The sequence below is a fragment of the Podospora pseudocomata genome, chromosome 3, assembly GCF_035222375.1.
Source record: "Podospora pseudocomata strain CBS 415.72m chromosome 3, whole genome shotgun sequence".
NCBI lineage: Eukaryota > Fungi > Ascomycota > Sordariomycetes > Sordariales > Podosporaceae > Podospora > Podospora pseudocomata.
In genome coordinates, this window is record NC_085887.1 from 2356076 (window position 1) to 2376012 (window position 19937).

Genomic DNA, 19937 nt, shown 5'->3' on the forward strand with positions numbered 1-19937 from the left:
AGCAACAAACATCGTCCAATTGCATAAACAAACAACCCTGGCCCTCAGTGAGGCACGGCCGTTAGGTGGCACTAGGCAGCTTACAGCTGCTTAAAACTGAACGGGCACTAAAACATATCCAAAACGCCCCCCTTTGTAGATGCATCACACACATCTTGCACACACCAGCTGCTGGTGTCATATTGTCGGCGTCCTTGTCGCGCACGACCTTAATTGCGCCTTTGAATGGCAGCTTAGCCTGGGCAGATGCCATCATGGCCAATGCAGTTCCCGTTTCTGCCTGGCTACTGCGGTACCCGTCTTGTTGCCGTCGTGAGCTGCAAGGGAGCAGTACTCATCTACCAACCTCAACCCCTCACCACACACCCAGCATATGTTTTTCTCCGACGATCAGGAATAGACCAGCCAAAGCCATGGTGAGATGCTGAGATCCCCAGAACGCGGAGAGCCGGCCCTTTTCCAACCCACCACCCCCACCTGCCGCGTCTCCCCTCCGTTCCCTTTTCATCAGAGTTGCTCCGGCCCTTCCGCGCGTGTGGCCGATTCGAAATCGTCATCGCCGTCATTCAAGCCCATCACATTTTCCAGTCTGGCTTGGAGCGACGTCGACCGTTGCCGGCCGTTGGATCTGGAATAATGATGACTTCAATACGGACTCTCCTCCTCGCCTCCCTCTCGTTGGCAACCGTCAGCGCTCAGGATGCAAGGATATCTTGGATCGAAAATGCCCCGGCGTGGCAGGAAGAATCGCTGATGCATCTCCAAATCAGCCCACCCGAGAGCTCGATTCTGCAGCTGACATTTGATGTCTACCCGTTGACCCGCGCGGTCGGGTTGAACGAGAGCACAGAAGTCAGAGACGTGAGCGCGCCAGATACAGCGGTAACCTGAAAGTGCTCTTGTGCTAACGTTGCACAGGACTATCGAATCCAAGGCTTTTTAACCTACGCCGATGATCTCGAAGCCATGAACAACCAGTCGATTGCCCTGGTCAGCTGCGACTCCAACAGCTCGACGAGCCTCGTGGGCGAGCTCATCACGACTGCCAAGCCGAGGGCGATATTGCTGTACAGCATCAAGGGGAACTGCTGCGCGCTGCAGGGTTCCTATCAGGACTTGGAAGGGACGCCTTACGATACATTGTTCACCATGGCGAACCAGGAGGAATCCATTGCTGCCATGAACAGCACACGCTTGGCCGGGGCGTCGGCTGCTGCCACCATCACTGGCGGCATCACTGCTGCCGGCCCGGAAACGAGTGCCCAAGTACCGCACAATGGGAACAATTCGGCGGTGGCGATGAGCATCCTGTATAGCATCACAGGTCTCATCACGCTCCTCTTTCTCGTTATCATTGCGACGGGCGCTATCAGGGCACATCGATATCCGGAACGATATGGGCCGCGATCGGGTTACGGCGGACGGCCCCGACAAAGTAGGGCAAAGGGGCTGGCGCGCGCGGTGTTGGAGACGCTTCCCATTGTCAAGTTTGGGGATCCGGCACCGGCAAAACCTGATCCAGCCCTCGAGCTCGAGTCCCAAACATCTCGATCGTCATCCGAGCCGGGGATAGGGACCAGATTGTCAGCCATCCCAGAGGAGCCTAAGACGCCCAGGACACCCAAAACACCCAAAACACCCAAAACGCCAGCAAAGCGGCAAAATGAAGGTCTGGGGACAGTCTTGGAGTCTGAAGATGACGACCAACCAGCCGTAAACCCAACAATTGCTGCCCCCAAAGACGCCAATGGTGGCGACAATGGGACCAAGGACGGCAAGCGGATATCAGAGGAGCACCTCGGATGCTCAATCTGCACCGAGGACTTCCTTGTGGGGGAGGACGTACGGGTGCTACCTTGTGACCACAAATTTCACCCGCCGTGTATCGACCCGTGGTTGATCAACGTATCCGGGACTTGTCCACTGTGGTAAGCGTACTGCTCAATGCGTTTTATTTACCAAACACTAACCTCCACAGCCGTCTCGACCTCCGACCCCACGACGAGCAAAACCCAGAAGACCCTCATCACCTCGCACCACCCTTGGCCGGCGAATGGAATGAGAATAACGCTCAAACGACACAGCAACACCGCCGGAAATCACTACGGTTCCTCGACCTGCACCGCCTCCGGCACGCCTCGGTTGAGGAACGGATTGAAATCTTGAGAAGACACCGATCACAGCAACAGTTGAGAGAGTCTCAACCACCGCAGTCGTCTTCGTCGGGGTCGACGACGGCAGATTCGGAGGAGCATCACAGCCGACGGGCGAGCTTGGCGGATAGGCTGAGGGATAAGTTTAGGGTTCATACCACCACGAGGCAGGATGGTGGTGATGGGGAGATGACAAGGACGACGACGACGACGACAACAACAACGGCAAGGGAGGCTGGACCACCACCGGCCTCGACATAACTACGACAACACACACGACAGGAGCAACATTCTCCACCTATAATGACCGGAGCTTAATGGCAAAAGAATGACATAATTCGCCGAGTATACGACAGGACGGATAATAAGTAATGTTTTGGATAACTATGGGAGACTCTTTGATAGAGAACACCAACAAGGCAAACGCGATGGGGGTTTAATATTCATTTTTTAGCGACAATCTTGGGGAATACCACGGGCATTTTGGGACAAGAAAGGGGCCGGTATCTGGACAAAACTCAAATTGGTCAGGAGGACAAGGACAAGACTGGATCGGTTAGACAATTTGGCGTTCTTTTGCGTGATGGTTTTGCGGTGATATCATTGCATTTGGCGTGTTTTTTTCTTTCTCTTTTTTGATTTTTTTTTTTTTTTTTTTTTTGGTTTCATGAAGGGGGAGGATTTGGGACTGAAGAATGATATAGTTGCTAAATATGAAGTGTTTGGAAGGAACAGGAATGAACATGAACATGGATGAAGTCGACGCAGGGGCAGAAGAACGAATTCGAAGGGAAGAGACTACCGGCTGAGATTGCAGCAGCCGGCCAACTCCCAAGAAATATAGTGCGATCTGATAGATGAGAATAAGTTTTGCGTTTTCGAGTGCGGAAAGTAGCTGAGAAAGAAATATAATCGTTACCAGACAAAACTATACTAGGCAAAACATGATCAGATGTGTCTTGATACAGAAGGCATCCAATCTTTCTCATCAGCCGTTTCACGTGTTGATTATTATCTTTTTTTTATTCTCAAGAAACAACCCTCGACAGAAGAAGCCCATCAGTCGTGTGACCTGCCCTTTTTGAGCAGGGCTTGTTTTCGAGATATTTATGGAAGGTCTGGCAAGTTTGTGAGACTGGGTTGTTGATGGGGTTATGCAAGGGACAGGGGCCATGTATCTTATTGCTCTCCTATATTTAAGAAGGGCATTCGTCGATAGGAATGACCGAGGCCGTTGAATTCGACCTGAGAATAATACGGTGAGAGAGTGAGTGAGTGAGGGTGAAGCTGGGGGTGGATTATGTAAGACCTCACTTTCCGAACCCCGAAGACAAGGGAGCACGGGCCCCTGGATTGATCGCCGCAGGGATTGGTTGGTTAGCGCTTTGGCCAGGTCGAGGTGGGAACCGGGGTTGAGAGGGGGACGCTAGGCTTGTTTGGGACTTACACAGGTATTCAACCCTTACGACCCTTTTGGGAGTGAGGTGTTGAAGGGTGAGATGATTTAGCAGTTCTTGTTTGAGCTCATTCTCAAACAAACCTGACTGAGCGATGCTCAGGTTAACTCATGATCATTATGTCGCAGGGCTAGTCGAGGTGTCTGCATGAACTTGGGACTGAAGGCCAACAACTGTTGTGAGGCGTGAAGTTCATGAGCTAACAATACTGTCCAACGAACGGTTCGAGTCCAGCTCGTCGATTTGTGGACTGATACTTATGTGAGGCTTAACATGGAACTACATTAGCGTGGGCTTCTAGACTTATTCAAACGGTTCAGAAACGGGGGAAACGTCGAGTGTTGACGCCCCTTGTATGGCACACCATTGGAGTTAGCTTCTGTAGTTTGTCTGAGCGGCAAATGACCTGTCAACTGATTCGAGGACCGCGCTGGAAAGCATTCTCCTATCTCTTAGATTGATTGAATTTTTGCTGAGCTTTTGAAGGCTGAGAATCTCGGGCCATATTGTCTCTCTTTTACGGATCTGGACAAGTAGGGAGGAGCACTGGAGTGATACGAGCCATCGGCCGCCGGCCAGGCTAACCCTCTTGTTACCGTTGCACGGCAGTCTGGCTTTTGCTTTGATATGGAAGGCGAAGCAGGGAGTTTCCTTGAGAGAGCCGCGATCGTTGGGTTGTGAAAGGTAAGCCCCGTCGTCGGAGGGTCGGGTTGAGATCGGGCATGTCTTGAACGGGAGGAAGAGGTAAGAAGAGGTAAATACGGCCGATGGGGTCGACTGAGAAGACAACAGAAGGAACATGAAATATGGTGGGAAAGAGCCACCCATTATCAACAAATTATCAGTGCCATGCTCCACTCTGAGCAAGTCATCTCTCCCTCTACAACATTCTCTTCAATATTGGGCCAAGCTCGGGACCGATGCGGTGGCACTTTCTATACATACATGATCCCCTGCAGCAAGCATGCATTCCCACATCCAAGCAAGATCATGTTCGCTGACAGCACGAAATCGTCCGCGGCCTTGGTGAGTTGAACACTTGTGAATGGTCCAAGCTAGGGCTGCACCAGATCTTGTCGGAATTGCTTCTGTTGCCACCTGCCATTTATACCATGTCACTCCGATTTGTAATTTTTTTGAGCTCCGAAAAGCGTGGATTCATTGTTCTGATGCATCTCATTGTTTCTCAGGCCAGGTCAACACGGGCAGATGCCGGCTTACCAACACTAGATGGCTGAAAACAACGGTTGTACTGCAGCACCAGTGGCGCATCAGCTCTTGTTCTTTTTCCAGGGTTGTTTCTTCTTCTCACGATGCTCTGGGCACTGCCTGAGTGTCTTGGATCAGACCTACCCTACCGAGACAAGCACTCCAGCACCTGAGCTCAGAAACACCCAAGACGCTGTTTCCGACCCGTGGGTTCTGATGAACAGCAAGGGGGCCCCCATCGATTCAGTCGGGATTGTTCTTTCCCCCCCCCCCCACCCTTCCCTCTTACCGTTCCTATTTTACAGTCGGTTCTTCCGCCTTGCCACGATGTGGCGGCCACTTTCCAGGAAAGGAACTCCCACGAGCTATTCGTCATGGCAGCGCGCAAACGTTAGCATTTTCACCTCACACCTGGGTCTTGGCTGTCTCTCTATTATAACTGTTCAGCTACCCTTCTCCCCAGCCGATATATCTCATCTTGTCCCTATTATCCTAGCAACTCACCTATACACGATTACCATTTCGCGCATAGATGGGTAGATATCAGCCCCTCTCATCTTGGCTCACCTAGCAACCTACCTTCTCGATCTACCCAATATCCAACCACCTTTTATTTTACTACGAGAACACGACCTTGCTTTGATGGATTGTCACAACCGCCAACATTCCTGGCGACGAAACAATGGCTCCCCCGATATGGCTCGTCTTGCGAGGCATCAAGGAAGGGAGCGAGACCTCGTCCTCGGCGGCGGCGGAGAGAAGGAACCCTTCGTACAGCGAGCCGTTGGTTGGCATGGTCATAAGTGTCATCCTGGCCATGGTCTCGCTAGTTATTATCTCCTCGTTTCTGAGTATGTCCCTTCTTTTTCTGCCGAGCTGTCTTTGCTGACGGATTGGCAGCCCAAAGGTATCTGGCGGTTAAGCTCTGGAGCAGACTCCCTTTTGTTCAATACTGTAGGTGGCCTTCCGTATGTCATCGTGGTGGCGGAGGAGCAGGATCACCGGCTAACGGGAAACAGTGGTGTTCGCTATCTATGCTGATTCCTTTCTGTTTGTGTTTGCTACTGGCATACTCCAGTTTGGTTTTGGTGTGGGATACTCGGTATCAGTGTGCGAATCAGCCATTCTATTATGTCTGGCTTGCTATGTAACGACAAAGGTATGCTATTCGGCGGGCTCGTAAGGCTCTCTCGACGAGTGTGCTAATCTTGAATGAGTAGATTGTATGTGCTTGGCTCAGCTCATGTCTTGTATTTTTGCTGACAGGACCTAGCTTATCTACATGTTTCTGGTCGAAAAAGCCGTAAGACACTGCGGTCGCCATTGACGATCTCCACTGACACGAGATAGTTCATCATACGATCAGGCTCCAAGAGAAGGCGCATGACGTCGAAGCTCTATCTGTTCAACTCGTTCGGCATGATCGGTATGTTCTCGGAGGCCTTGACCGTGTTTATGGGAGCGGTCACTGACAACAGGGAACCCCAGGGGTTTATTGCGTTGTTGTCGTTATGAACTTCATCTAGTATTGCACCCCCTGTTGTCGATCTCAGCTTCCACGGCTAACCGACATCTCCAGTCGCATCACGAGGGTGGAAAACGGCCAATGCATAATAGGCATGAGGAAGGAAGCCATGATCCCTCTGATAAGCTTCGATCTGCTCGTCAATGTGAGCCCGTTCAGTTCTTCTCTGTTTCCCGTTTGGATCCAAGGCTCGAACGGTTGCTAACAGTTCAATCATCAGATATATCTTACCTTGGTATTCTTAATACCATTATCCAGTACACCGCTCTTCCTTCTCTCTGGTTCATTTCCGCCTTACTGACCTGGAATCATAGGAACGTACACGTGGAAGAACTTTGTCCACACACCTGGCAGTCGACGTCTCCGAACCGTGGCCATGAGAACTTTTGTGGGTTGTGTCTGCACATTGACCAGCAGCGTGGTGTAGGTTTCCCTTCACGCACTGACGGTGGTGACCTCTAACAAGTGCCACAGGAACCTATCCGTGCTTATGGCTCTCGATGGCGAGCCAGGCTGGGTGTGCCTGATGTGTTGTAATAGTGATATCCTCTTCAGTGCAATTGTCATCCAATGGGTCACCTCCCGCGACAGCACTAGCTCGGCGGCCTCTACTGATTCTGTCAGCGGAGGAGCATCTCGACCACGAAGTCAGCACAACAACCACACTAGTCACGGGGGAGAGGAGTTGGCCGGTCTCGACAACAGCCATCACCGCTGCAACGTTAACAACCGGCAGAAGGATTCTCTCGAGGGGGATAAGAAACAACAAGCGAGAAACAAGTCGCTGAACAGAAAAGGCCTCGTGTCATCCACCGATGCCATCGTTGCAGACGCTGCCGAGATGTCGATCAACCACGCCGAGTTTGGAGGGGATGGGGATGTCTCGCCGCGAAGTACAGAGGTCAACACGGTGTGTTATGATGATGGTAGGGACAAGGAAACCAACAGGAGGCCGTACACGAGCGGTTCGCTGACCAGAACGACGACAACCACGACGACGAACAACCCGCACGACGACGATGGCGCTGCTGCTGGAAGGTTCCCCCGTCTGCCGCCGGCGCTGGCAACATCAACCGTCCGGCACCACACCTCAGAAGTTAGAGTCGACGTTGATTACGGCGCGACGAGTCTGAGTAGCCGCGAGATTGCCGATGGGGAGGAGGCTAGGTTGGGGAACAGCATTGTGATTGGGTCTGGGACGAGCGTGTGCGGTGTGACGGATGTCACTGGGGGCGGGAGGTGGACAAAACAACCGCCGGCTTGGAGTCCGGGAACGGGGCCGGGGCTTTAGTGGGGTTCGAACTGGAGTTGTGGTGAACACCGGGATCAGTGCCAAAGGAGAAGCACGGTGAGCTATCCGATCCTTGGGGTGTTGAGGGAACATGTCGTTGAGGGAAGGGGGTGGAGGGATTGGAGGAGAAGGACTGCTGAGGAGGAGGGGTCGGAGAAGGAGAAGAGAGGTGAGAAGTGCGGGAAGAGTTGGGGTTGAGAGGAGGAGGAGAAGAAGAAGAAGAAGAAGAAGAAGAAGAATAAGAAGAACAGGTGGGCGGGTAGGTAAGCAAAAGAGGAGTTTTTGCTTTGGTGTGTTTTACTTGTTTCGCACCCTAGGACTCAGGTTGGTTTGGATACCTTTTTGTTTGGGGGTTGATTTTTCGATGGTAGGATACATGACCTACTTGCATAATGAACATTGATTATGGCTCCTCTGGGGACCTGATGCTATGTGGCATGGAAGTCTCGACTGAGTGGCTATGCTGAGATACAAAACTGATGGCAGAAAGACTTTGCCTGAGATAAGCGTGCCTGACCGTAGGTAGCCATGGGGGTCGACTTTCAATTATGATGACGGTGTCTAGCCATCTGAAAAGTCGCAGCCAAGAGGGGAGACAGAAGAAGTGAAGTAAACAAACAACAGTGAGCATAAAAGTTAAAAAGCTCACCGGCCAACTTCTGGTAGGGTGGCCGGTTACGAAAACCCTTCAGGGAGTTTTACCTAGGAATTAACTCAGGGGCTATCAGCAACTTCCGAGATCCTTACCATTTGACCTGACCACAAGTGTTGTTGGCATCCTGGTAAGGATTTTGGGAGCTGCTGTTGGGAGGTGGGTTGTGGAGGGGGGGGGGGGAGGATATCAAGGTTGCTTGTTCCCTCCTTTTTGATTGGTGAGGTGGATTGTTGGAAGGCACGCTGTTGGGAAGGTGCAGGTAGGCAATGGGATGAGGAGAAGGAGAGGTAGGTTGAGTAAACAAGTGAAGGGTTGCTCAACAACAGAGGTCTTCTCTTTGTTTGTGGGTTGTGAGTCTTTGGGTGGTGTGTTATATAAATGGAGAGCCTTTTTTGCAACATTGTCTGTTGGAAGGGCAGATAAGTAACTGTGATGTGCATGTAGTTTATATATTGGTACCTATTGTTACGCTATCATCCTTGTAGCCTCTTCCAAACAAACATCTCTCTCGTAGATTCATTGACTGTTTCTCAGAGTGTTTGACGCAGCATTCCGCTCATACGTGGTATCCTTCCCTAACTACACAGCACGGCAAGGTACACTTAGGTGATGTCTGTATGGCAACCAAAAAAAGAGAAATGCTTACTGCCGCGTTATGCGACTCTATTTATTTCGTAATGGATATCTGTATCCCCTCCCCTCCCCTTCCCATGTTGCCCAACCCTCCCTTCCTAAAATATACAATCTTTAGATATCCCTCCCTCTTGTTCATGTAGTGGTAATAGTGGTATCCAATCTTTCCCTTGATGTATAAAAAAAAACGCCCAAAAAAATTCCAAAATGTTGTATGTATGTGTGTCATGCCCCCAACCCCCCAACCCCCCCTTCCCTTATGATTTTCGTGGGGTGTTGTTTAAAGTTCATCTTTCTTTTCGTAAAAGCCGTCATCAAGTTCATTCGTTTCGTTATAGTAAAAAAAAGAAAAAAAAAACAAAAAAAAAAAGAAATTATTGTCGTCCCTCCTTCTTCGCCGCAACCATCGCCCTCTCCTTCTCAACCAAAACCCACTGCTCCCGTATCTTTTTCCTCCGACCTTCTAGTCACAAGTCCTTTTCGTGAACCTTCACCCGTCCGTTCAGAGCAGTGCCCTTGGCTCCTACCCTCGACACCAACCTACGACGGGTCGTGGTGAGTCCACCAGCAATCTTGTCAATGACGGCAAGGAAAAGGACCTGGACGAGCCAGATGAGGAACCGGATGACGTAGTCCCAGAGCGAGTACCTCGGCCTTTCCCCCCTGGCGAGGGTGGACTCCTCGAACTCAAAGGGGATGTTCGCGCCGAGGTGCTCGACGGCCACGCGGAGGCCGGAGCTGAAGCCATCTTCGTGGGTGCCTTGTCTCGTCCAGGCTCCCGCATAAGAAATCCCGCGCGTGTTTTGGATCTCGGGGAGGCGTTCCTGGGCCGCGAGGACGGACTTGTTGAAGATTGTGTGCCGGTATGTGTACCTCCCCTGGATGGTCTTCGGGTCGGGCTTGTGCAGCGGGTTGAGGGTGACGAGGACGTCCCCAAAGGCCGCGCGGGGGATTTCCTGGAGGATGTTCATGTTGTATGTGAGGCAGACCTGGTCAATGTGGCCCGAGCCGGTCATGGGGGAGGACCGGGAAAGGTAGTTGAATGATGTCCAGGCTTCGTACCGCTCTGGCATAAGAGAGAGGTCAGAATGCAAAAAGACCTCGTTCGTGGAGGTCTGGAAGGATCGCAGAATGGAATCCTCTGCTTCGGTTGCCGAGTCCCGGATGATGGAGAGGGCTTGGTCGCCGTGGGTGGCGAGGATGACATGGTCGAATACCTCCGACTTGCCGCCGGTTGGGTGGAGGGTGTGAAGTCTCAACCTGCCGTCCCGCTCAGGGGTGATGGAGATGACCTTGCTGTTCAGGCGGACGTGGTTGGATGGGAAGCCCTTCATGACGGCGTCGATGTAGGACTTTGAACCGCTGTTGAGGGTGAGCCATTGTGGGTTCTTGGAGGTTGAGGCGAGGAAGTGGTGGTTCCACCTGAGTGAGGTCAGCCAACAAATTCGAGTGATGATGAGTCTCAAGGACACAGCTTACATGAAGCGAATGAGTGTGGCGACGGGGAAGTCGAGTGCGCATTTCTCCGGGCTGGTGTTCCAGAGACTCGCCGTGATGGGGGTGAGATAGTCATCCTTGAACTTGGTTGAGTAGCCCTCCCTTTCGAGGTACTCCCCAATGGTCTCCTCAGTTGGCTTCTCGGCGCGCAAGACGTCCAGCGCAAACTTGTCAAAGCGCCAAATGTCAAAGACCAATCTCCACATTCTAGGTGAGAAGTAGTTGCTTCGCTGGCAGAAGAACGCATCTCTGTTCAGGCTGGCCCACTCGAAGCGCCCTTGGTCTCGGGACACCGAGAAGGACATCTCAGCGGGCGCGGTTTCCACCTTCATCCTCCTAAGAAAGTTCAAAAAGTTTGCTGTCCATGCATTAGTGCGGCTCACTTACCAACGGCCCTAAGCAAAAGGAAACAGGGGTGGATGAGGAGCATCCTTACGGTATGTAGCTTCATTCATGACCATAAACCCAGCATCGACCAAAGTCTTGTACTTTCCCCTCGTGAACTCCACCGTGTGAGCATGACCGCCCAGGCGGTCAGCGGCCTCAAAGATGTACACATCATGAGGGCTCCGGTTCAACGCCCACAGCGCACCGATGCCCGCTACACCACTGCCCACCACGGCCACCTTCTTACGCGGATGGGGGTTCCCTCGTTGAATCATGAGGAAGTAGAGTGCCTGAAACGGCTGAACAAAAGAGGGACGACGAAAGAACGAGGACGATGAAGAAGAAGACTGACGGGGAGCGTCGGTCATGGGGCAGTTACAACCTTGGGGTGAACAAGGGTGGGAACAGAAGAGAATGCTGCAAGCATGGGAAGAGAAGGCGAAGAAAGATTCCAAGGAGTGGGGTAACGAGACGTATTAAAAGACTTTGCTGTTTTCTGCCACATGCATATGATGTTGGAGTTGGGGGATTGCTCAAGGGTGGACACACCGCAGTTCCGGGCGTCAAATGGGAGGCCCAGGAGAGGTGTAACATGCATTGGTGCCAGTGTAGCTGGCATCGCCGTGTCCACCCACCCTCGTTCCCGGCCAGGGGGGACACGCGGTTGATCGTCAAAATCTCAAAAGAGAAGCCTGTTTGTTTCAAGGCCTGATCAAGCGCCAGCCCAAAACCGTCTTTGTAATGGATGTCTTGGGCAGCCGACCAGGGCTTTTCGAGCTTCGAGAGGCACGACATTTGTGCAGGCACGCATGGCCGGCCAGACCGATCCGATCCGTGTTACAAGGGTCGATTTTGAATCTTTTGGCATGTTCAATTCTTGATGCTCCAGGCCGATAATGCACCTAGCATTCAAGTTTTTTCTTTCTTGCTGCTGAAAAGCATGGCAGCGGCAGTGAACAGGGGAAAATTCGAATAGCGGTGGCTGGCAGAATGGATTCTCGTATGTCAGCTCCGAGGTCAACTCAGCTTCGAGGTGGCAGGTATCTGAGTTCAGTCTCAGCTTCAACTCATGTGTCCACTTTGATGACCCTCCAAAGATGACTCCATTCAGGAGTTTTTCCCGTCCCCCTTCATCTCATCCCATGGACAAACAGGGGAAGAAGACACGAGAAAATGGATTTCTCTCTTCCAAACTCGGCAGCGGTTGGCAGTCGCCGTTGAGTTTCATCGCCATCTTGTTATGCAGCAGCCAGGGCGGGCAGTGGGCCAATTGCTATCAACCACAACAGCAGGCCAGCCCCATCAGGCCCTGGCGGTGGATTCGGCCAGCGCAGCAGGTTGCAACACAGCTGATTTTCCGGCACTAGTGTCGGCCTGACATATGACGAGGCTGCATTTCCAAGGGAATTGGATATACATATCAGCCATTAATTGGACGAGGGGTTGGGTATCGAGATGTCTGCAGGCCGTCACATGCTGACCTGCCTTGACTGACAATTTGATGACACTGAACTGACTTGAAGTTGGGTTAGGGTTATGACTCTCACCGCACGCAAAGCCACCTTTGCTCAAGCCACACCTCAGATGAAAAATTCTCTTCGACCGAGGATGAAAACCGACAATATCGTGGTTCAACAAAGGACACATTTGACCATGGTCACGGAACCTCCCGAGTATCAAGTCCCGCAAACATTTAATCATCTCACAGCCATCACACAAAATCAGAACACGATTTGAACAAAAAAAAATGTCGAGGCCTAACGGGATCGCCCACTCATCGCACAGCTTTTACCCTGGGCTAGTAGCAATTCTTGAGACTCCTTCTTCTTCTGCCCGGCTTAAATCAACCCGGTGCACAGCTTCTCCAATCAGAATATGTCTCTCGAAAGAAACAAAATCCCAAAAGGAAAATTCGCACCGGGCCAGAGTTTCTGCGTTTCACCGGGGTCAACTTTCTGAAGAAGAAAAAGAGGAAAAGAAGAGATAAAATTTTGGCGCGCGCGAAACTATTTTATACCACCACTGGAATTAGGGTGGGGCAGTGGTTATTGGTCTGTGCGGGATGTTTGGTGGGGCAGAAGGAAGGAGTGAGGGTTGGGGTTGGTGATGGCTTTAAGATTGACTTCGAACCATCTGGTGATGTTTTCGAATAAAAGATGCGGCCACAACAGGAAGTTGGCAACCGGAGTCATGTGTAACTCGCAGGCATACTTCGTGCTACGAGGACACATGCTCATATTCATGACCAGCTCACGTTCTTAAGTTACGAACCCGCTGTTCCAGTTCTCGACAACATGACACAGGAACGAAAAGGGATCTGACTTTGTAATGGCAAGGTGGGAAATACAAATGTCTTGACGGAGAGATAGGTTCTTCTTCATAAAGATATGGCCATGGTCAACATGGAAGCATCATGACGTGTGGTGTACAATGCCGGTGGTTCGTCATACCACTGGTTGGATATGATAGAAGGACGTGGTGATGGTCTCAACCTAGATGACCCTATTGTAACACTTTTGTATAAAGTCACCTTCATTCACAAACGCATCACATCCCTTAAGTTCCACCACAAGGTATATATATTTTTGGTTTTTTTTTATTTCTCTCTCATTAAGGTATAAACGGTGTGAAGCATCCAGAGAAAAATACGAGCCAGTCATATCAACAACAACGACCAGAAAAAAGAAGTACTAGGGGGGGGGATTGTAAAAATGAAAATAAAAAGAAACATGAAAAGAAAATAAAAAAAGTCTACATCAGAAGCGTTGGTATCTCCCCTATCCTTCAACTTCGCCTTATTCATTGTCATAAACGCACTCGCCAAAAACACCTTGCCACCCTTTTCCATGTGATTCTCCCCCAGAAAATATACAATGGGGTATCATCTCATCCTGGGGCCAATAAAAAAAAGCAAATGCCTTTTTTATTTTTCATGACGCAGCAAAGAAAATATCAAAGAGTCTTGTTGATTTAAGCCCTGAACTTCTTGGCAGGGGCGGCAGGAGCGGCGCCGACCATGGCCATGGGGACGGCACCACCGTAGCCGCCGAAGGAATCCCTCCCTTGGACGGCAACGTTGGGGAAGCCACCGAAGCTGCACTGGACGACGCAAGAGCAAGAGCCGTCGGCACCGATCTTGCCGACGCCGGGGACGAGGCCAGTGTTGGCAGCAGGGGGAGCAGTCTCAGTGCCGGCGGGGGGAGCAGCAGGAGGAGCGTTCGGGTCGGGAGCGGGAGCGTTGCCGGTGATGGCACCGCCGGCACCGTTACCCTTCTGCTGGATGGCGAGGGACTGGAACATGGCGTGGGTCTTCTCGGCGGTGGGGTTGATGGAGAAAACCATGCCCTTTCCGCAGTGGTTGCCCTGGCGGCAGTAGAACCCTTTATCTCGGTGTTAGAATAGGCTTTCCAGACAGATACTGGGGTCAAACTTACAAAGAGGAGTGTCAACCATCACTTGCATAGCGACCTGGGGAGGGGGGTTGACGGTGTTGTTGGCGTTGGCCTGGAAACCAGAGTCCATACCACCGTCAAGAGGGTCGCAAGGAGTGTCGAAGGCAGACTGAGTGGCAGTGTGGTTTTGGCTGAGGAAGGTGAAGATGACGGTATCGCCAACGGAAGCCTTGAGCTCCTGGGGGCTGAAGGCAAGACCTTGAGGGCCACCGACGGTGACGCTGTGAGTAGCACCGCCGGCACCAACAACGGCATCGGGAGGGGGTTGCTCGACGGGGGTGCCGGGCTCGCCGGTGACGACGGCGGGAGGAGGGGTGGCCTCGTGCTTGACGGTCTCGGTGACGGTTACGGTCGAGGCCTGTCCAACAACAGTGGTAGGGGCACCACCACCAATGTTGACCCAGAGGAAGTTGATGTTGCCGTGGCTGGGCTTGTGGACACCGATGAGGCGGGTGAGCTCAGCGAGCTGCTCGTCGGAAATCTTGACGCTCTCGTGACCCTTTTGCAAATGTCCATCTCTCTTCGCGGGAGCAACGTTGTGAACCGACTTCGCAAAGGCAAGGGGGGCCATGCCCAAGATCGCTGTTGTAGAGAACTTCATTTTGTCTTCTTTTCTGTTTCCCTTTTTCTCGATCTGATTAAGTTTCGATGTTGTGTATATCGTAGATAACTCTGGATGCTGAAGCGAGTCCCTGCTCGTATAGAAGTGAAGATGGAGGAAAGATCAAAGAAGGAACTGTGGATCAACCAAAAGAGCGGAACACACACAAGAGAAAAACAATGGTGGAATAATGAGAGAGAGAGGGTGAGGAGAGGATGGAGAAAAAAAGAGAGGGAAACAAGACTTCTTGAAGGAGGGCCGGCCACATGGGACGGGCTCTTGTACCAAGCATGCTGGAGATCGAAAACGACATGCGCTTTGCTGTGATTCCCCCCTTTTCCGCCAGTGCACCCCCAAGGACGCGGGCCAAGATGCTAGGGGCGTTGCGGTCGGTCTCGAAACTTGTCGGGAGGGCATCACCGTGACAGCTGCTCCCTGTCTCGCTCCCTGCCCATTGCTTTCGGCGTGCTGGGCGCCCGCGCAGAGCGGCATCCGTTGCGGAGCGAAGACCCTGGCTGCTGACCCTGGCAGAGGGGATGGTGGGAGCAGGAGGTCGGCTGTGACAAAGCCGTCTCAGAATTGTGTTTGGGGTTTTCGCCAAGGTCGGTTGCACAGACCGCTAAGATGGGATGAAAGAGTGGGGCATAGCAACCCCCAGCATCCCGAGAGGGGACTTCCTCCTGGCAACGGGGACGAAGACAGAGACAGGATAAGCGCTGTCAGCAAAAGATCCCGACGAAGAGCGAAGACGTTCGATAGGCGGGTCTCGAACTGCTATTTTGGCCCGTCAGTCAGACTGCGTGGCTTCAACAAGCCAGGCGGCTACTTCATCATCTCTCTGATCTTCTTAGCATCATGCGGCCGTGACAGCAGACCCGGCCGGTGCGCTTAAACAACGAGTGGGTTGAAGCCCCGGAAGCGGCGGGTCGCAAGACGACAGCCGCCCGGCATCTTGAATGTCCACCGCGGGAGTTGACGCTGGGGGCCAGCAGGAAGGCCCAGTGGCTAGCCATAGGAACGTTTCGGGTTCGAGATGTTTCCTGCTGAGCACTGGCTCCTTGTTGTATATAGTAGGCGATCCCACAACTGCCAAGCAGTCGATACGCAATCCAAATTACTCACTGAGAGCTGTGTTCGAAGCCAGGAACGATATTGGGCGCTCGTGGGAGTTTGCCATTACGATTAGGCGCTGTAGGGATGGGGCGGAGAGTACTGAGAACGCCACAACGGTCCGTCATGGAAACCCCCATCTGAAAGAGGCGGCATGGCCTTCAAGGCGGCGAAAGGCCCGTCCAGCACCTGCGTCATAGAACATTCCGTCTTCTTTTGTTGGCAAAATCGTCGAATCATACCGTAGCATGTCTGTCAGCACAACTCAAATTCCTTTTCTTAACCACATCGAGTTGGTGAGGTCTGTCCCGTCGGACCAAATCCTATCGAGATCTCAAGTCTTGGCAGGGCGTCAACCGGGGGCCAGCATATCGGGATATTTTTGCAAGCCTTGTTCTTCCCCCATTGACGACCATCCAACTTCAACTCGAGAATTGAGGCAGCCAACGGATGCAACGTGAGCGAAAAAAAGAGTTGAATCAATATTGACATTCCCTGCATGAAACGAACCAAACAAATAGATTCGAGCTCGGCGCATTCAGCAAAGACACGGCCGTCTCTTGCATCCGTTGCTACGTGGGCAGGCTGTGGGGGACAAGACCGGATGACGGGGAATTGAAAGCCGGACACGGAGGGTGGTGAGGTTCATCTCCCGTCCCTCTTTTGCATCCCATGTCGAGGGGCACAGAAGTTGCTGGGCGAGGAAAAGAGGCTGTATTTGTGACACTGCCATGGCGGCGCTCAGACATGGAAGTTCGCGGAGCCGTGGTAGAAAGTGAGGTTTCTGGAACGCTTCTTGTCGCAGGTTGGCGTTTGGACGTTGATCAGGGTTGGAAAAGTTGCAGTGCAAGAGTCGCAGCCTTGCAGACTGGGGTCTGAAGCGAGCGCCGAGTCCAGAACATGACCCCCCATTTTTGAAAACCGTCCGAAGACGCTAACAACACCGGCAGTCAACCATGCCTAAAGCCGTTAGTGCAGGGTCGCATGCGCCGTCACCTTCCTGGCCAGCACCTGGCTCGGGCCTTCTTCCTTCATTTTAACATTTGTTTCCCAATGGTACCCTACCTCCTCAGAAAGCTCGTTGATGATAAACACCTGTAGACGATGAGGTAATATGTTGTCTATTCCTATCAAGAACTTTTGTCTTGCTGCTGGGCCTGTTTGAGCCCTTGCTGCTTTCCCTCGTACAAGCCCGTGTAATACCCTGAAACATCAGCACATGTGGTCCATCTCGAAGAAAAGAAACAGAGAGAAACCTTACCTGCATAATACCAAGACATCAGCAGCTTTTTGAGCTCCTCATCTTGGACTGTATCTCCGGGTTAACATTCGTATCGAGCTTGGATACAACATGACAGAAAAAGCACGTAGGGCGTACCTGATCCAAGCAACACTTGCGGTCCTGGTCCTGGCCCCAACGGCGCCGCAGGCTGGCCTCCAGATAGCCCACCTCCAACCTGTAAGCCGTGATTCAATGTTAATCAATCTGAGAACTAGAAGGGCAAGGAAGAGGAACTGTTTCATGCCAAGCTTTTGAGGGATCTCCGGAGATCCTCCATCCTGGGGAGATCACAGCCTGCATCTTGGGTGTTTGATCCGCGTACCTTGTTCGCATCTGCGGAGTGTTGGACATCCGAGATTGCTGGGTGCGATGTTTCGTCGCTCTCGTCCATTGGGACGCTCTCGTCGATCTCCCCTTCCTCTGCTGTGATAGGTGCTGCATGGCCATTTGTTTCAGCTTTGGCACCGCCGGATGTCCTAAACTGGAGTCAGTAAAGGAGTCGCTACCCAGCGTCACGGTTCTTGGTTTTGTCCTGAAGGGTTTGGAGAAATGCGAGAAACATACTTCTTCTCCTCGGGGGCTGGAAGATCGTCTACTGTGCCTCCTTGGGCGTGAATGCTGTGATATTTCTGTGTTTTACCGTCAATAAGAAACACCAGAAAATCGAGGACGGAGGGGTGCTCGCATTGTACTCTGCCAGCGCGTTGTTCCAGGAAGCTACAAGTGCAGAGTCATCCCAGATCTCTTCGTGTGTGAGATTTCGTTCGGATGCCATGTCGGATGATGAGGTGGTTTGTGGGCTGTGGAGAGAACTGAGGCGGTCGCGTGAGTGGTGAAGTGTGGTGTTGAGTGCCGAAGTGGGAACCTTGGAGGGGACCAAGGATGAAATCGCTCGCTCACAATAGGCCCGATCTTTCCCCCAAACACAACAGCTCCCAAGTCGAATGGTTTGTCTCAAAACACCATGCCAAAATTTCCCCATAAACTCGAAAACTACAGTTGTTATCTACCTATTCAAAAATCTTTGGCTGCCCCGTCGAAGAAACTGTGGACTCGAAAGCACCATCACTCAGGTGGCCCGTGCTGCATGACTGCCATTCTCTCCAAGCTCCAACTTCAATCAGAATAAATCTCACTACCTATTTAATTCCCACTTCTGACATTCATTTTCCTGAAACAACACACCAACAATGCCGGGGCATTTCAAAAATGGAACTTCCTTCTTCCCTCTTGAATGACCGACACTTTTGCCTAGGGCATAACCCTTTTCATCAACGAGGCCAGCTTGGATATCAAGGTGCTTCCGAGACCACGATGCGTCGCCTGTCTTTGAGATTCAACGAGTACAAAAGGCGCCAACTCTTTAGTAGGTTTGAGACAAAGACCTTCTGACTGGTTTCCATCCTTTTGGGAACCCTTTTGAGAAGTTGAAGAAGTCGCGCGCAGCCCCAGCTGCTTTCCTTTCCTAAAGAAGTACGCTGGATCCGAGCCCCAGGGACCTACAGCTCTTGTTGCACCTGTTGCATCGTAGCCTTTGGCAGAGCAGGCTTTCTTCACTCGTTTGGCGCTTGCATTTTCTAGGTGTGTCCACCATTTGGGTGTGTATGCAGGCCTCGTCTCATACGCTTTGCGTAGCAAGGGAAGAAACTGTACATCGCCGGCACAGTAACGAAGTACCGGCGTCGTGAACGGTCGAGTAGAGAAGATGCCTGAGTCGCCTGAAGCCATGCGCTTGCGAATATCCTCTTTCGTTTTTTTCCATTCGATTTGCTCCTGCTGATCAAGTCGTAAATCGTTCTCGACGGCTTTGTCCAAGCCGGTGACGTAAAAACTATTACCTTGGCGGGTGAGATTCTCGAGCAACTGGAGGTCGATAACCCCAGAGATAGCAACATGGTACAGTGATTTCAAAGCGTCGGCGTCATTGCGTACGTCCCACAGGTACTTGCGGATGGATGGGTCTTCCAGAATCGACTTCAAGGTCACATTGTCGTCTTTTTTCGACGGAGTGGTGAAGGCTTGGTTTCCCATTGCCTTGACATCGATGATGCGAACTTTCCGATCGGGGGGGACCAGCACGGTGATTAGATCCAAGGTTCCCCCGCGGCCGAGGTTTGTGCCTTCGAGATCGACATAAATGCTAGAGGAAGGGCCAATGGTGGCGAGGAAGTTCCGCAGAGCTTGAACATTGGTGACCAATGAAGGGTTGGGGGTTGTTGAAGGAGATGGTGATGCCATGGTGGCACCGAGTCAATTGGGTTAGATTAGAGTTGTCAAGAGATCACAGGAAGATGGCGACGTTGGTGATCTTGCACGGGAGTCGTTTCAGTACATATTATCAAGGATCTATCTTACTATCATGTTTGCAAATCCCCGTTTGTTCAGTCAGAGACGGGAAATCTTCGAAGCTGTCCGGTTGTCCGTTTGCTAGAGCAGCCATCCGCGGCGACCTGCCAGCCAAGCTGCAGCGCGGCGCCGAATGCCGTCAATATTTCAGCAGGCAGGTTCGAAGCAAACGTTGGAAAGGGGGCAAGAGAAGGGAACCTAGAAGAGAAACTCTGTGGTCGGCGCAGGCGGTAAGTAGCCCCTTGCCATGTTTAATACCGGAGCGGATTGAGTACCTCGAAATCTTCTCACCGCAAAATCATTGCATTGGGTGCGGTTGAACTCCGGGAGTCATCAAAG

General features: G+C 52.0%; 6 protein-coding genes across 6 annotated transcripts; 3 read left to right on the forward strand and 3 right to left on the reverse strand.

Annotated features, from left to right (window-relative positions):
- The first annotated feature begins 128 nt into the window (after positions 1–128).
- QC762_306690 (uncharacterized protein) lies at positions 129–3098 on the forward strand. The gene is made up of 3 exons (XM_062888961.1): positions 129–861; positions 919–1928; positions 1979–3098. Exons 1-3 carry the CDS (start codon positions 637–639, stop codon positions 2412–2414), a joined length of 1671 nt encoding a protein of 556 aa, XP_062744895.1. The 5' UTR covers positions 129–636; the 3' UTR covers positions 2415–3098.
- Positions 3099–4588: 1490 nt separating this feature from the next.
- QC762_0055090 (uncharacterized protein) lies at positions 4589–5214 on the forward strand (the record flags this gene model as incomplete). The annotated part of the gene is made up of 3 exons (XM_062883541.1): positions 4589–4636; positions 4904–5074; positions 5125–5214. Exons 1-3 carry the CDS (start codon positions 4601–4603, stop codon positions 5212–5214), a joined length of 297 nt encoding a protein of 98 aa, XP_062744896.1. The 5' UTR covers positions 4589–4600.
- A 287-nt stretch (positions 5215–5501) lies between these two features.
- On the forward strand, positions 5502–8257 carry QC762_306700 (uncharacterized protein; the record flags this gene model as incomplete). The annotated part of the gene is given in 11 exon segments (XM_062888962.1): positions 5502–5670; positions 5720–5773; positions 5839–5978; positions 6093–6122; positions 6170–6245; positions 6308–6344; positions 6399–6489; positions 6565–6601; positions 6659–6767; positions 6819–7839; positions 7855–8257. 10 exon segments carry the CDS (start codon positions 5502–5504, stop codon positions 7633–7635), a joined length of 1560 nt encoding a protein of 519 aa, XP_062744897.1. The 3' UTR covers positions 7636–7839; positions 7855–8257.
- Positions 8258–9006: 749 nt separating this feature from the next.
- QC762_306710 (uncharacterized protein) lies at positions 9007–11463 on the reverse strand. Its single transcript, XM_062888963.1, has 3 exons — positions 10857–11463; positions 10403–10778; positions 9007–10345 (listed from the first exon to the last, which is right to left on the reverse strand). The coding sequence occupies exons 1-3, from the start codon at positions 11173–11175 to the stop codon at positions 9391–9393; spliced, it is 1650 nt and encodes a 549-aa protein (XP_062744898.1). The 5' UTR covers positions 11176–11463; the 3' UTR covers positions 9007–9390.
- Positions 11464–13357: 1894 nt separating this feature from the next.
- Positions 13358–16932, reverse strand: QC762_306720 (uncharacterized protein). Its single transcript, XM_062888964.1, has 2 exons — positions 14242–16932; positions 13358–14187 (listed from the first exon to the last, which is right to left on the reverse strand). The coding sequence occupies exons 1-2, from the start codon at positions 14858–14860 to the stop codon at positions 13778–13780; spliced, it is 1029 nt and encodes a 342-aa protein (XP_062744899.1). The 5' UTR covers positions 14861–16932; the 3' UTR covers positions 13358–13777.
- Positions 16933–17093: 161 nt separating this feature from the next.
- Positions 17094–19490, reverse strand: QC762_0055130 (uncharacterized protein; the record flags this gene model as incomplete). Its single annotated transcript, XM_062883542.1, has 6 exons — positions 17094–17174; positions 17232–17279; positions 17349–17427; positions 17575–17728; positions 17817–17881; positions 18930–19490. 6 exons carry the CDS (start codon positions 19488–19490, stop codon positions 17101–17103), a joined length of 981 nt encoding a protein of 326 aa, XP_062744900.1. The 3' UTR covers positions 17094–17100.
- Between the last annotated feature and the right edge of the window lie 447 nt (positions 19491–19937).